Below are 17941 nucleotides of genomic sequence, written 5' to 3'. Positions count from 1 at the left end.
TGTGAGCAGGGAACCCATTAATTGACACAACTATTGTGGGCAGTGAACCCATTAATTGCCACAACTATTGTGAGCAGTGAACCCATTAATTGCCACAACTATTGTGTAAATAAAAAAGTACCTTGGCAGTGACAATCTTATTCTCACTGTTGTCCTGCATGAAGACACGCAGGATCTGTGGAATGATCTGTGGCAGATACATGCGGAACTCTGTCCCCAGGGCGTTGACAATCTGCTCAATCAACATGATGATGGCGCTCTGCATCGAGGTCGAGTTGGTCCAATACTCCTGAGGACAAGAAAATATCTGATCAAACAACTTGTGCGCAACATTGTGATAACTTTTTAAATGTAGCTAGATGACCCTGTTATCCATTGGATAACTGTCTACACCAATCAGTGGACACTTGTGTTGAGATGAACTTGAAGGATATTCACTTCCATATTTTTTTCAGTTGGAGTGAATAGTAAAGTAAAAATTATATCATTATTAGTCAAATTAATTTGGAGAAATCCATGATCATTGAATAATTTAATTTAGGAACAATCTGAGTTTAGACAGATTTACTAATGGCCTGAGCTGTCCAAGGCTAGTTGTGTGCCAGCTAGCTCTGGATGGATCAAAGTCAAAGTTACAATTGTAAGTTCAATTGCATGAAACAAGTAGCTGATGATGTTTTAAAACAATTTACGTTTCATTATTTCTTTCGTTTCTAAGAATGGTACACACAAAAATAGCACCAAAAGAAATAACACCATTGTTGAAGCAGTGTAAGATTTTTTTAAGGAAAAATTTGTAGGCCTTGATAAGTTTTATCCATCAGATTAAAGCAAGTATTATTCTTACAATCCAAATGGATGCAGTGCTTTATTGGATTATTTAGAATGAATAAACAACTATGGAGTCATCTTTAATCTCTTTCAAATCCTGATGTTGTGTTGAAGTTGATCAGAAATAGATCAACAATTTTCTGACAAACACATGTGGTTGACAAACCCACCTTCAACTGGTTGACAAACCCACCTTCAAGTGGTTGACAAACCCACCTTCAAGTGGTTGACAAACCCACCTTCAAGTGGTTGACAAACCCACCTTCATTAGGTTGACAAACCCACCTTCAACTGGTTGACAAACCCACCTTCAAGTGGTTGACAAACCCACCTTCAACTGGTTGACAAACCCACCTTCAAGTGGTTGACAAACCCACCTTCAACTGGTTGACAAACCCACCTTCAAGTGGTTGACAAACCCACCTTCAACTGGTTGACAAACCCACCTTCAAGTGGTTGACAAACCCACCTTCAACTGGTTGACAAACCCACCTTCAAGTGGTTGACAAACCCACCTTCATTAGGTTGACAAACCCACCTTCAACTGGTTGACAAACCCACCTTCAAGTGGTTGACAAACCCACCTTCAAGTGGTTGACAAACCCACCTTGATTAGGTTGACAAACCCACCTTCAAGTGGTTGACAAACCCACCTTCAAGTGGTTGACAAACCCACCTTCATTAGGTTGACAAACCCACCTTCAACTGGTTGACAAACCCACCTTCAAGTGGTTGACAAACCCACCTTCAAGTGGTTGACAAACCCACCTTGATTAGGTTGACAAACCCACCTTCAAGTGGTTGACAAACCCACCTTTAAGTGGTTGACAAACCCACCTTTAAGTGGTTGACAAACCCACCTTCAAGTGGTTGACAAACCCACCTTTAAGTGGTTGACAAACCCACCTTGATTAGGTTGACAAACCCACCTTGATTAGGTTGAAGATGTCCTCCAAATAATTTTTGATGTGCTGTTTGACAATGGCGATGATGACACCCAACTGTTGGAACAGGAACTGGAGGAATAGATGGTCAAAGCTCATTAGCAGAGAACAAATGACAGAACCTAATTGGCATAAAACTTTACCCAATCTTATTACCCAAGAACTAGATGTCATGACCCTAGAACTTGAGCCAATGTCATGACCCTAGAACTAGATGTCATGACCCTAGAACTAGATGTCATGACCCTAGAACTAGATGTCATGACCCTAGAACTAGATGTCATGACCCTAGACCTAGAGCCAGTGTCATGACCCTAGAACTAGATGTCATGACCCTAGAACTAGATGTCATGACCCTAGAACTAGATTCATGACCCTAGAACTAGATGTCATGACCCTAGACCTAGATGTCATGACCCTAGACCTAGATGCCATGACCCTAGAACTAGATGTCATGACCCTAGAACTAGATGTCATGACCCTAGACCTAGAGCCAATGTCATGACCCTACAACTAGATGTCATGACCCTAGACCTAGAGCCAATGTCAAGAAGCAGTTGAAAGAGTTACCTCCCTGAAGCTGGGGTCAGCTGTCCTGAAGACGGTCAGGTAGGCGGGGATGACCGTCTGGATGTAGGGCACACACTTGATGTTGAGGGACTTGAAGATGATGGTGATGGCCTGCACCACCATGTTGTGGTGCTGGGACAGGGACGGGTCACGGATGATCCGCATCAGCAGGTTGATGGCCACGGCTGGGTAGAACTCCTCCAGAGTCACACACGTGCTCATCAGCTCACTTGTGTTCACATCTGGGCAGGGGAAGTAGAGTACATCATAACATGTCTATGTCACTACATTGTTCTATGCACCTTGTATTTCTTAGTGAACACAGACACAATTAGACAATGTTAGCATGTGACACACAATGACCTCTGACCTCCAGAGGCTGCATCTTGCGCTCCAAACTTGTGGTCAGACTTGCTGACCCCTGCCTCAGTGTCCTTGATGACCCCAAGGTTCATGCGGTGTTTGTGAGGGTCAAGGGCACCCAGCAACCCGAGGACTCGGATCACCTGAACAACAAAAACATAACTTTGAATGAATGTGGTCAAATTTACACTGGTCAATGTGGTCAAATTTACACTGGTCAATGTGGTCAAATTTGCACTGGTCAATGTGGTCAAATTTTCAAATTTATATGCTCGTCAATGTGGTCAAATGTACATGCTGGTCAATGTGGTCAGATTTACACTGGTCAATGTGGTCAAATTTACACTGGTCAATGTGGTCAAATTTACACTGGTCAATGTGGTCAAATTTACAATGGTCAATGTGGTCAAATTTACACTGGTCAATGTGGTCAAATTTACACTGGTCAATGTGGTCGAATTTACACTGGTCAATGTGGTCAAATTTACACTGGTCAATGTGGTCGAATTTACACTGGTCAATGTGGTCAAATTTACACTGGTCAATGTGGTCAAATTTACACTGGTCAATGTGGTCAAATTTACACTGGTCAATGTGGTCAAATTTACACTGGTCAATGTGGTCAAATTTGCACTGGTCAATGTGGTCAAATTTACACTGGTCAATGTGGTCAAATGTACACTGGTCAATGTGGTCAAATTTACACTGGTCAATGTGGTCAAATTTACACTGGTCAATGTGGTCAAATTTGAACTGGTCAATGTGGTCAAATTTACACTGGTCAATGTGGTCAAATGTACATGCTGGTCAATGTGGTCAAATTTACACTGGTCAATGTGGTCCAATTTACAGGCTGGTCAATGTGGTCCACTTTACAGGCTGGTCAATGTTGTCCAATTTACAGGCTGGTCAATAAGGTCATATTTACAATGGTCAATGTGGTCAAATTTACACTGGTCAATGTAGTCAAATTTACACTGGTCAATGTGGTCAAATTTACACTGGTCAATGTGGTCAAATTTATACTGGTCAATGTGGTCAAATTTACACTGGTCAATGTGGTCAAATTTGAACTGGTCAATGTGGTCAAATTTACACTGGTCAATGTGGTCAAATGTACATGCTGGTCAATGTGGTCAAATTTACACTGGTCAATGTGGTCCAATTTACAGGCTGGTCAATGTGGTCCACTTTACAGGCTGGTCAATGTTGTCCAATTTACAGGCTGGTCAATAAGGTCATATTTACAATGGTCAATGTGGTCAAATTTACACTGGTCAATGTAGTCAAATTTACACTGGTCAATGTGGTCAAATTTACACTGGTCAATGTGGTCAACTTTGCACTGGTCAATGTGGTCAACTTTGCACTGGTCAATGTGGTCAACTTTGCACTGGTCAATGTGGTCAAATTTACATGCTGGTCAATGTGATCAAATTTACAAAGGTCAATGTGGTCAAATTTACAAGCTGGTCAATGTGATCAAATTTACACTGGTCAATGTGGTCAAATTTACACTGGTCAATGTGGTCAAATTTACACTGGTCAATGTGGTCAAATTTACATGCTAGTCAATATGGTCAAATTTACAAAGGTTAATGTGGTCAAATTTACATGCTCGTCAATATGGTCAAATTTACAAAGGTCAATGTGGTCAAATTTACATGCTGGTCAATGTGGTCAAATTTACACTGGTCAATGTGGTCAAATTTACACTGCACTGGTCATTTACACTGGACAATGTCATCAAATGTACAGGCTGGACAATGTCATCAAATGTACAGGCTGGACAATGTCATCTACAGTCTGGACAATGTCATCAAATGTAAAGGCTGGACAATGTCATCAAATGTACAGGCTGGACAATGTCATCAAATGTAAAGGCTAGCCAGTTGACCCACCTCCCGCCTGATGCTGATGGACTGTTCTGTCTTGAGGAAGTTGAGCAGCACGTCCAGCAGGTTGGGATACTTGCTGTAGGGCTCTACCACTGACCCCGTGCTCTCCACAAGTTGGCCCAGCGTCCACAGGGCCACCTGGGGATGACAGACAATGGCTGGTGTTAGCTCTCTAGGGGGGGAAGACTGACCTCTCTAGGGAGGGGAAAGACTTACCTCTCTAGGGAGGGGAAAGACCTCTCTAGGGAGGGGAAAGACCTCTCTAGGGAGGGGAAAGACTGACCTCTCTAGGGAGGGGAAAGACCTCTCTAGGGAGGGGAAAGACCTCTCTAGGGAGGGGAAAGACTGACCTCTCTAGGGAGGGGAAAGACTGACCTCTCTAGGGAGGGGAAAGACTGACCTCTCTAGGGAGGGGAAAGACTTCTTTAGGGAGGGGAAAGACCTCTTTAGGGAGGGGAAAGATTTACCTCTCTAGGGAGGGGAAGACTAACCTCTCTAGGGAGGGGAAAGACTAACCTCTCTAGGGAGGGGAAAGACTTCTTTAGGGAGGGGAAAGACCTCTTTAGAGAGGGGAAAGATTTACCTCTCTAGGGAGGGGAAGACTAACCTCTCTAGGGAGGGGAAGACTAACCTCTCTAGGGAGGGGAAGACTAACCTCTCTAGGGAGGGGAAAGACTGACCTCTCTAGGGAGGGGAAAGACTGACCTCTCTAGGGAGGGGAAAGACCTCTCTAGGGAGGGGAAAGACCTTTCTAGGGAGGGGAAAGACCTCTCTAGGGAGGGGAAAGACTGACCTCTCTAGGGAGGGGAAAGACCTCTCTAGGGAGGGGAAAGACCTCTCTAGGGAGGGGAAAGACTTACCTCTCTAGGGAGGGGAAAGACCTCTCTAGGGAGGGGAAAGACCTCTCTAGGGAGGGGAAAGACCTCTCTAGGGAGGGGAAAGACCTCTCTATGGAGGGGAAAGACCTCTCTAGGGAGAGGAAAGACCTCTTTAGGGAGGGGAAAGACTTACCTCTCTAGGGAGGGGAAAGACCTCTTTAGGGAGGGGAAAGACTTCTTTAGGGAGGGGGAAGACCTCTCTAGGGAGGGGAAAGACCTCTCTAGGGAGGGGAAAGACCTCTCTAGGGAGGGGAAAGACTTACCTCTCTAGGGAGGGGAAAGACTCTAGGGAGGGGAAAGCTCTCTAGGGAGGGGAAAGACCTCTCTAGGGAGGGGAAAGACCTCTCTGGGGAGGGGAAAGACCTCTCTAGGGAGGGGAAAGACCTCTCTAGGGAGGGGAAAGACCTCTCTAGGGAGGGGAAAGACTGACCTCTCTAGGGAGGGGAAAGACTGACCTCTCTAGGGAGGGGAAAGACCTCTCTAGGGAGGGGAAAGACTGACCTCTCTAGGGAGAGGAAAGACTTACCTCTCTCTTCTGCAGGGAGGATGAGTCCTGAAGCATGTCTAGTATAATGGGCAGCAACTGGTCCATCCACTGGCTGATGTCTGGCCCACTCACCTGGTGGACATGTACACAAATCTATACTCATGTACACATGTGTACAGGTGATGGCATGTACATTTGTACAGGTGATGGCATGTACACATTGTACAGGTGATGGCATGTACATTTGTACAGGTGATGGCATGTACACATTTGTACAGGTGATGGCATGTACATTTGTACAGGTGATGGCATGTACACATTGTACAGGTGATGGCATGTACATTTGTACAGGTGATGGCATGTACACATTTGTACAGGTGATGGCAGGTACACACATTTGTACAGGTGATGGCATGTACATTTGTACAGGTGATGGCAGGTACACATTTGTACAGGTGATAGCATGTACACATTAGTACAGGTGATGGCAGGTACACACATTTGTACAGGTGATGGCATGTACACATTTGTACAGGTGATGGCAGGTACACACATTTGTACAGGTGATGGCATGTACACATTTGTACAGGTGATGGCAGGTACACACATTTGTACAGGTGATGGCATGTACACACATTTGTACAGGTGATGGCAGGTACACATTGTACAGGTGATGGCAGGTACACATTTGTACAGGTGATGGCATGTACACATTGTACAGGTGATGGCATGTACATTTGTACAGGTGATGGCATGTACACATGTGTACAGGTGATGGCAGGTACACACATTTGTACAGGTGATGGCAGGTACACACATTTGTACAGGTGATGGCATGTACACACTTGTACAGGTGATGGCAGGTACACACATTTGTACAGGTGATGGCAGGTACACACATTTGTACAGGTGATGGCAGGTACACATTTGTACAGGTGATGGCAGGTACACATTTGTACAGGTGATGGCAGGTACACATTTGTACAGGTGATGGCAGGTACACATTTGTACAGGTGATGGCATGTACACACACTTGTACAGGTGATGGCAGGTACACATTTGTACAGGTGATGGCATGTACACACATTTGTACAGGTGATGGCATGTACACACACTTGTACAGGTGATGGCATGTACACACACTTGTACAGGTGATGGCATGTACACACATTTGTACAGGTGATGGCAGGTACACACATTTGTACAGGTGATGGCATGTACACACATTTGTACAGGTGATGGCAGGTACACACATTTGTACAGGTGATGGCAGGTACACATTTGTACAGGGGATGGCAGGTACACACATTTGTACAGGTGATGGCAGGTACACATTTGTACAGGGGATGGCAGGTACACATTTGTACAGGTGATGGCATGTACACATTTGTACAGGTGATGGCAGGTACACACATTTGTACAGGTGATGGCATGTACACATTGTACAGGTGATGGCAGGTACACATTTGTACAGGTGATGGCAGGTACACACATTTGTACAGGTGATAGCATGTACACATTTGTACAGGTGATGGCAGGTACACATTGTACAGGTGATGGCAGGTACACATTTGTACAGGTGATGGCATGTACACATTGTACAGGTGATGGCATGTACATTTGTACAGGTGATGGCATGTACACATGTGTACAGGTGATGGCAGGTACACACATTTGTACAGGTGATGGCAGGTACACACACTTGTACAGGTGATGGCATGTACACACATTTGTACAGGTGATGGCAGGTACACACATTTGTACAGGTGATGGCAGGTACACACATTTGTACAGGTGATGGCAGGTACACATTTGTACAGGTGATGGCAGGTACACATTTGTACAGGTGATGGCAGGTACACATTTGTACAGGTGATGGCAGGTACACATTTGTACAGGTGATGGCAGGTACACACATTTGTACAGGTGATGGCAGGTACACACATTTGTACAGGTGATGGCAGGTACACACACTTGTACAGGTGATGGCATGTACACACACTTGTACAGGTGATGGCAGGTACACACATTTGTACAGGTGATGGCAGGTACACACACTTGTACAGGTGATGGCATGTACACACATTTGTACAGGTGATGGCAGGTACACACATTTGTACAGGTGATGGCAGGTACACATTTGTACAGGGGATGGCAGGTACACACATTTGTACAGGTGATGGCAGGTACACATTTGTACAGGGGATGGCAGGTACACACACTTGTACAGGTGATGGCATGTACACACATTTGTACAGGTGATGGCAGGTACACACATTTGTACAGGTGATGGCAGATACACATTTGTACAGGTGATAGCATGTACACATTGTACAGGTGATGGCATGTACATTTGTACAGGTGATGGCATGTACACATTGTACAGGTGATGGCATGTACATTTGTACAGGTGATGGCATGTACACATGTACAGGTGATGGCAGGTACATTTGTACAGGTGATGGCATGTACATTTGTACAGGTGATGGCATGTACACATTGTACAGGTGATGGCATGTACACACATGTGTACAGGTGATGGCAGGTACACACATTTGTACAGGTGATGGCAGGTACACACATTTGTACAGGTGATGGCATGTACACACATTTGTACAGGTGATGGCATGTACACAGATTTGTACAGGTGATGACAGGTACACATTTGTACAGGTGATGGCATGTACACATTGTACAGGTGATGGCATGTACACAGATTTGTACAGGTGATGACAGGTACACATTTGTACAGGTGATAGCATGTACACATTTGTACAGGTGATGGCAGGTACACATTTGTACAGGTGATGGCAGGTACACATTTGTACAGGTGATGGCAGGTACACATTTGTACAGGGGATGGCAGGTACACACATTTGTACAGGTGATGGCATGTACACATTGTACAGGTGATGGCAGGTACACATTTGTACAGGTGATGGCAGGTACACATTTGTACAGGTGATGGCATGTACACATTTGTACAGGTGATGGCAGGTACACATTTGTACAGGTGATAGCATGTACACATTTGTACAGGTGATGGCAGGTACACATTTGTACAGGGGATGGCAGGTACATACATTTGTACAGGTGATGGCATGTACACACATTTGTACAGGTGATGACAGGTACACATTTGTACAGGTGATGGCAGGTACACATTTGTACAGGGGATGGCAGGTACACACATTTGTACAGGTGATGGCATGTACACATTTGTACAGGTGATGGCATGTACACACATTTGTACAGGTGATGACAGGTACACATTTGTACAGGTGATGGCAGGTACACACATGTGTACAGGTGATGGCAGGTACACATTTGTACAGGTGATGGCATGTACACACATTTGTACAGGTGATGGCATGTACACATTTGTACAGGTGATGGCAGGTACACACATGTGTACAGGTGATGGCAGGTACACACATTTGTACAGGTGATGGCATGTACACATTGTACAGGTGATGGCATGTACACATTTGTACAGGTGATGGCAGGTACACACATTTGTACAGGTGATGGCAGGTACACACATTTGTACAGGTGATAGCATGTACACATTGTACAGGTGATGGCAGGTACACACATTTGTACAGGTGATGGCATGTACACATTGTACAGGTGATGGCAGGTACACATTTGTACAGGTGATGGCAGGTACACATTTGTACAGGTGATAGCATGTACACATTTGTACAGGTGATGGCAGGTACACACATTTGTACAGGTGATGGCATGTACACATTGTACAGGTGATGGCATGTACACATTTGTACAGGTGATGGCAGGTACACACATTTGTACAGGTGATGGCAGGTACACATTTGTACAGGTGATAGCATGTACACATTGTACAGGTGATGGCATGTACATTTGTACAGGTGATGGCAGGTACACATTGTACAGGTGATGGCATGTACATTTGTACAGGTGATGGCATGTACACATTTGTACAGGTGATGGCAGGTACACATTTGTACAGGTGATGGCATGTACACACATTTGTACAGGTGATGGCATGTACACATTTGTACAGGTGATGGCAGGTACACATTTGTACAGGTGATAGCATGTACACATTTGTACAGGGGATGGCAGGTACACACATGTTTACAGGTGATGGCATGTACACATTTGTACAGGTGATGGCATGTACACACATTTGTACAGGTGATGGCAGGTACACATTTGTACAGGTGATGGCAGGTACACACATTTGTACAGGTGATGGCAGGTACACATTTGTACAGGTGATGGCAGGTACACATTTGTACAGGTGATGGCATGTACACACTTGTACAGGTGATGGCAGGTACACACATGTTTACAGGTGATGGCATGTACACATTTGTACAGGTGATGGCATGTACACACATTTGTACAGGTGATGGCAGGTACACATTTGTACAGGTGATGACAGGTACACATTTGTACAGGTGATAGCATGTACACATTTGTACAGGTGATGGCAGGTACACACATTTGTACAGGTGATGGCATGTACACACTTGTACAGGTGATGGCATGTACACATTGTACAGGTGATGGCATGTACACATTTGTACAGGGGATGGCAGGTACACACATTTGTACAGGTGATGGCAGGTACACATTTGTACAGGTGATGGCAGGTACACATTGTACAGGTGATGGCATGTACACATTGTACAGGTGATGGCATGTACACACATTTGTACAGGTGATGGCATGTACACACATGTGTACAGGTGATGGCATGTACACACATGTGTACAGGTGATGGCAGGTACACACATTTGTACAGGTGATGGCAGGTACACACATTTGTACAGGTGATGGCAGGTACACACATTTGTACAGGTGATGGCATGTACACACATTAGTACAGGTGATGCCACGTACACATTTGTACAGGTGATGGCATGTACACATTTGTACAGGTGATGGCAGGTACACACATTTGTACAGGTGATGGCAGGTACACATTTGTACAGGTGATGGCAGGTACACACATGTTTACAGGTGATGGCATGTACACATTTGTACAGGTGATGGCATGTACACACATTTGTACAGGTGATGGCAGGTACACATTTGTACAGGGGATGGCAGGTACACACATTAGTCATACAAGACATAATGGACAAGACAGCTGTCATACAAAACAGACAGGTACTTAACCTGTGCCTGTTCCCCAATGGCCTGTAAAACGCTGATTGTGACAGCTGGATTTTGATCTGTCTCTTTCAGTTTTGGGATCAAAGTCTACATCAGATGAGACAATCAATTAAACACATGTCTACATCAGATGAGACAATTAATTAAACACATGTCTACATCAGATGAGACAATTAATTAAACACATGTCTACATCAGATGAGACAATTAATTAAACACATGTCTACATCAGATGAGACAATTAATTAAACACATGTCTACATCAGATGAGACAATTAAACACATGTCTACATCAGATGAGACAATTAGTTAAACACATGTCTACACCAGATGAGACAATCAATTAAACACATGTATACATCAGATGAGACAATCAATTAAACACATGTCTACATCAGATGAGACAATTAAACACATGTCTACACCAGATGAGACAATTAATTAAACACATGTCTACATCAGATGAGACAATCAATTAAACACATGTCTACATCAGATGAGACAATTAATTAAACACATGTCTACATCAGATGAGACAATTAAACACATGTCTACACCAGATGAGACAATTAAACACATGTCTACACCAGATGAGACAAGTAAACACATGTCTACACCAGATGAGACAATTAAACACATGTCTACACCAGATGAGACAATTAAACACATGTCTACACCAGATGAGACAATTAAACACATGTCTACACCAGATGAGACAATTAAACACATGTCTACACCAGATGAGACAATTAAACACATGTCTACATCAGATGAGACAATCAATTAAACACATGTCTACACCAGATGAGACAATTAAACACATGTCTACACCAGATGAGACAATTAAACACATGTCTACACCAGATGAGACAATTAATTAAACACATGTCTACACCAGATGAGACAATTAAACACATGTCTACATCAGATGAGACAATTAAACACATGTCTACACCAGATGAGACAATCAATTAAACACATGTCTACACCAGATGAGACAATTAAACACATGTCTACACCAGATGAGACAATTAAACACATGTCTACACCAGATGAGACAATTAAACACATGTCTACATCAGATGAGACAATCAATTAAACACATGTCTACACCAGATGAGACAATTAAACACATGTCTACACCAGATGAGACAATCAATTAAACACATGTCTACACCAGATGAGACAATTAAACAAATGTCTACATCAGATGAGACAATCAATTAAACACATGTCTACACCAGATGAGACAATTAAACAAATGTCTACCTCAGATGAGACAATCAATTAAACACATGTCTACATCAGATGAGACAATCAAACACATGTCTACACCAGATGAGACAATCAATTAAACACATGTCTACATCAGATGAGACAATTAATTAAACACATGTCTACACCAGATGAGACAATTAAACACATGTCTACATCAGATGAGACAATTAAACACATGTCTACATCAGATGAGACAATCAAACACATGTCTACACCAGATGAGACAATCAAACACATGTCTACACCAGATGAGACAATCAATTAAACACATGTCTACATCAGATGAGACAATTAAACACATGTCTACATCAGATGAGACAATCAATTAAACACATGTCTACATCAGATGAAACAATCAATTAAACACATGTCTACATCAGATGAGACAATTAATTAAACACATGTCTACATCAGATGAGACAATTAAACACATGTCTACATCAGATGAGACAATTAAACACATGTCTACATCAGATGAGACAATTAAACACATGTCTACATCAGATGAGACAATCAATTAAACACATGTCTACATCAGATGAGACAATTAAACACATATCTACATCAGATGAGACAATTAAACACATGTCTACATCAGATGAGACAATTAAACACATGTCTACATCAGATGAGACAATTAATTAAACACATGTCTACATCAGATGAGACAATTAATTAAACACATGTCTACATCAGATGAGACAATCAAACACATGTCTACACCAGATGAGACAATCAATTAAACAAATGTCTACATCAGATGAGACAATTAAACACATGTCTACATCAGATGAGACAATTAATTAAACACATGTCTACATCAGATGAGACAATTAATTAAACACATGTCTACATCAGATGAGACAATTAATTAAACACATGTCTACATCAGATGAGACAATTAATTAAACACATGTCTACACCAGATGAGAAAATTAAACACATGTCTACACCAGATGAGACAATTAAACACATGTCTACACCAGATGAGAAAATTAAACACATGTCTACACCAGATGAGACAATTAAACACATGTCTACATCAGATGAGACAATTAAACACATGTCTACATCAGATGAGACAATTAAACACATGTCTACATCAGATGAGACAATCAAACACATGTCTACACCAGATGAGACAATTAATTAAACACATGTCTACATCAGATGAGACAATCAATTAAACACATGTCTACACCAGATGAGACAATTAAACACATGTCTACATCAGATGAGACAATTAATTAAACACATGTCTACACCAGATGAGACAATCAATTAAACACATGTCTACATCAGATGAGACAATTAAACAAATGTCTACACCAGATGAGACAATTAATTAAACAAATGTCTACATCAGATGAGACAATTAAACACATGTCTACACCAGATGAGACAATCAAACACATGTCTACACCAGATGAGACAATCAATTAAACACATGTCTACACCAGATGAGACAATTAAACACATGTCTACATCAGATGAGACAATCAAACACATGTCTACACCAGATGAGACAATCAATTAAACACATGTCTACATCAGATGAGACAATTAAACACATGTCTACATCAGATGAGACAATTAAACACATGTCTACATCAGATGAGACAATTAAACACATGTCTACACCAGATGAGACAATCAATTAAACACATGTCTACATCAGATGAGACAATTAATTAAACAAATGTCTACATCAGATGAGACAATTAAACACATGTCTACATCAGATGAGACAATTAAACACATGTCTACATCAGATGAGACAATTAAACACATGTCTACACCAGATGAGACAATCAATTAAACACATGTCTACATCAGATGAGACAATTAAACAAATGTCTACACCAGATGAGACAATTAATTAAACAAATGTCTACATCAGATGAGACAATTAAACACATGTCTACACCAGATGAGACAATCAAACACATGTCTACACCAGATGAGACAATCAATTAAACACATGTCTACACCAGATGAGACAATTAAACACATGTCTACATCAGATGAGACAATCAAACACATGTCTACACCAGATGAGACAATCAATTAAACACATGTCTACATCAGATGAGACAATTAAACACATGTCTACATCAGATGAGACAATTAAACACATGTCTACATCAGATGAGACAATTAAACACATGTCTACACCAGATGAGACAATCAATTAAACACATGTCTACATCAGATGAGACAATTAATTAAACAAATGTCTACATCAGATGAGACAATTAAACACATGTCTACATCAGATGAGACAATTAAACACATGTCTACATCAGATGAGACAATTAAACACATGTCTACACCAGATGAGACAATCAATTAAACACATGTCTACATCAGATGAGACAATTAATTAAACAAATGTCTACATCAGATGAGACAATTAAACACATGTCTACATCAGATGAGACAATCAATTAAACACATGTCTACATCAGATGAGACAATTAAACACATGTCTACACCAGATGAGACAATTAAACACATGTCTACACCAGATGAGACAATCAATTAAACACATGTCTACATCAGATGAGACAATCAATTAAACACATGTCTACATCAGATGAGACAATTAATTAAACAAATGTCTACATCAGATGAGACAATTAAACACATGTCTACATCAGATGAGACAATTAATTAAACACATGTCTACACCAGATGAGACAATCAAACACATGTCTACACCAGATGAGACAATTAATTAAACAAATGTCTACATCAGATGAGACAATTAAACACGTCTACATCAGATGAGACAATCAAACACATGTCTACACCAGATGAGACAATCAATTAAACAAATGTCTACATCAGATGAGACAATTAAACACATGTCTACATCAGATGAGACAATTAATTAAACACATGTCTACATCAGATGAGACAATTAATTAAACACATGTCTACATCAGATGAGACAATTAATTAAACACATGTCTACATCAGATGAGACAATTAATTAAACACATGTCTACATCAGATGAGACAATTAATTAAACACATGTCTACACCAGATGAGACAATTAATTAAACACATGTCTACATCAGATGAGACAATTAAACACATGTCTACACCAGATGAGACAATTAATTAAACACATGTCTACACCAGATGAGACAATTAAACACATGTCTACACCAGATGAGACAATTAATTAAACACATGTCTACACCAGATGAGACAATTAAACACATGTCTACATCAGATGAGACAATCAAACACATGTCTACACCAGATGAGACAATCAATTAAACACATGTCTACATCAGATGAGACAATTAAACACATGTCTACATCAGATGAGACAATCAAACACATGTCTACACCAGATGAGACAATTAAACACATGTCTACACCAGATGAGACAATTAAACACATGTCTACACCAGATGAGACAATCAATTAAACAAATGTCTACACCAGATGAGACAATTAATTAAACACATGTCTACACCAGATGAGACAATTAAACACATGTCTACATCAGATGAGACAATTAATTAAACACATGTCTACATCAGATGAGAAAATTAATTAAACACATGTCTACACCAGATGAGACAATCAATTAAACACATGTCTACATCAGATGAGACAATTAAACACATGTCTACATCAGATGAGACAATCAATTAAACACATGTCTACACCAGATGAGACAATTAATTAAACACATGTCTACACCAGATGAGACAATTAAACACATGTCTACATCAGATGAGACAATTAATTAAACACATGTCTACATCAGATGAGACAATCAATTAAACACATGTCTACATCAGATGAGACAATTAAACACATGTCTACACCAGATGAGACAATTAAACACATGTCTACACCAGATGAGACAATCAATTAAACACATGTCTACATCAGATGAGACAATCAATTAAACACATGTCTACATCAGATGAGACAATTAATTAAACAAATGTCTACATCAGATGAGACAATTAAACACATGTCTACATCAGATGAGACAATTAATTAAACACATGTCTACACCAGATGAGACAATCAAACACATGTCTACACCAGATGAGACAATTAATTAAACAAATGTCTACATCAGATGAGACAATTAAACACATGTCTACATCAGATGAGACAATTAAACACATGTCTACATCAGATGAGATAATTAATTAAACACATGTCTACACCAGATGAGACAATTAAACACATGTCTACACCAGATGAGACAATCAATTAAACACATGTCTACACCAGATGAGACAATTAAACAAATGTCTACATCAGATGAGACAATTAAACACATGTCTACACCAGATGAGAAAATTAAACACATGTCTACACCAGATGAGACAATTAAACAAATGTCTACACCAGATGAGAAAATTAAACACATGTCTACACCAGATGAGACAATTAAACAAATGTCTACATCAGATGAGACAATTAAACACATGTCTACATCAGATGAGACAATTAATTAAACACATGTCTACATCAGATGAGACAATTAATTAAACACATGTCTACATCAGATGAGACAATTAATTAAACACATGTCTACATCAGATGAGACAATTAATTAAACACATGTCTACATCAGATGAGACAATTAATTAAACACATGTCTACACCAGATGAGACAATTAATTAAACACATGTCTACACCAGATGAGACAATCAATTAAACACATGTCTACATCAGATGAGACAATTAAACACATGTCTACATCAGATGAGACAATCAAACACATGTCTACACCAGATGAGACAATTAAACACATGTCTACACCAGATGAGACAATTAAACACATGTCTACACCAGATGAGACAATTAAACACATGTCTACACCAGATGAGACAATTAAACACATGTCTACACCAGATGAGACAATTAAACACATGTCTACATCAGATGAGACAATTAAACACATGTCTACACCAGATGAGACAATTAAACACATGTCTACACCAGATGAGACAATCAATTAAACAAATGTCTACACCAGATGAGACAATTAATTAAACACATGTCTACACCAGATGAGACAATTAAACACATGTCTACATCAGATGAGACAATTAATTAAACACATGTCTACACCAGATGAGAAAATTAAACACATGTCTACATCAGATGAGACAATTAAACACATGTCTACACCAGATGAGACAATTAAACACATGTCTACACCAGATGAGACAATCAATTAAACAAATGTCTACACCAGATGAGACAATTAATTAAACACATGTCTACACCAGATGAGACAATTAAACACATGTCTACATCAGATGAGACAATTAATTAAACACATGTCTACATCAGATGAGAAAATTAATTAAACACATGTCTACACCAGATGAGACAATCAATTAAACACATGTCTACACCAGATGAGACAATCAATTAAACACATGTCTACATCAGATGAGACAATTAAACACATGTCTACATCAGATGAGACAATCAATTAAACACATGTCTACACCAGATGAGACAATTAATTAAA

General features: G+C 40.5%; 1 protein-coding gene across 1 annotated transcript in view; it reads right to left on the bottom strand.

The window, feature by feature from the left end:
- Positions 1–17941, bottom strand: part of LOC131944006 (serine/threonine-protein kinase mTOR) — an 88180-nt gene that overhangs the window by 44134 nt on the left and 26105 nt on the right. The window contains exons 18-24 of the mRNA XM_059304442.1: positions 11141–11224; positions 6011–6103; positions 4610–4744; positions 2716–2851; positions 2346–2587; positions 1761–1847; positions 122–289 (exon numbers count right to left, since the gene is read on the bottom strand). Coding sequence (XP_059160425.1) covers positions 122–289; positions 1761–1847; positions 2346–2587; positions 2716–2851; positions 4610–4744; positions 6011–6103; positions 11141–11224 — 945 coding nt within the window. The remainder of the gene's footprint in view (positions 1–121; positions 290–1760; positions 1848–2345; positions 2588–2715; positions 2852–4609; positions 4745–6010; positions 6104–11140; positions 11225–17941) is intronic.

This window comes from Physella acuta, unplaced genomic scaffold (assembly GCF_028476545.2).
Source record: "Physella acuta isolate Inbredline_101_S28 unplaced genomic scaffold, ASM2847654v3 ptg000476l, whole genome shotgun sequence".
Classification (NCBI taxonomy): Eukaryota; Metazoa; Mollusca; class Gastropoda; family Physidae; genus Physella; species Physella acuta.
This window is presented reverse-complemented; position numbering and strand designations above follow the sequence as displayed.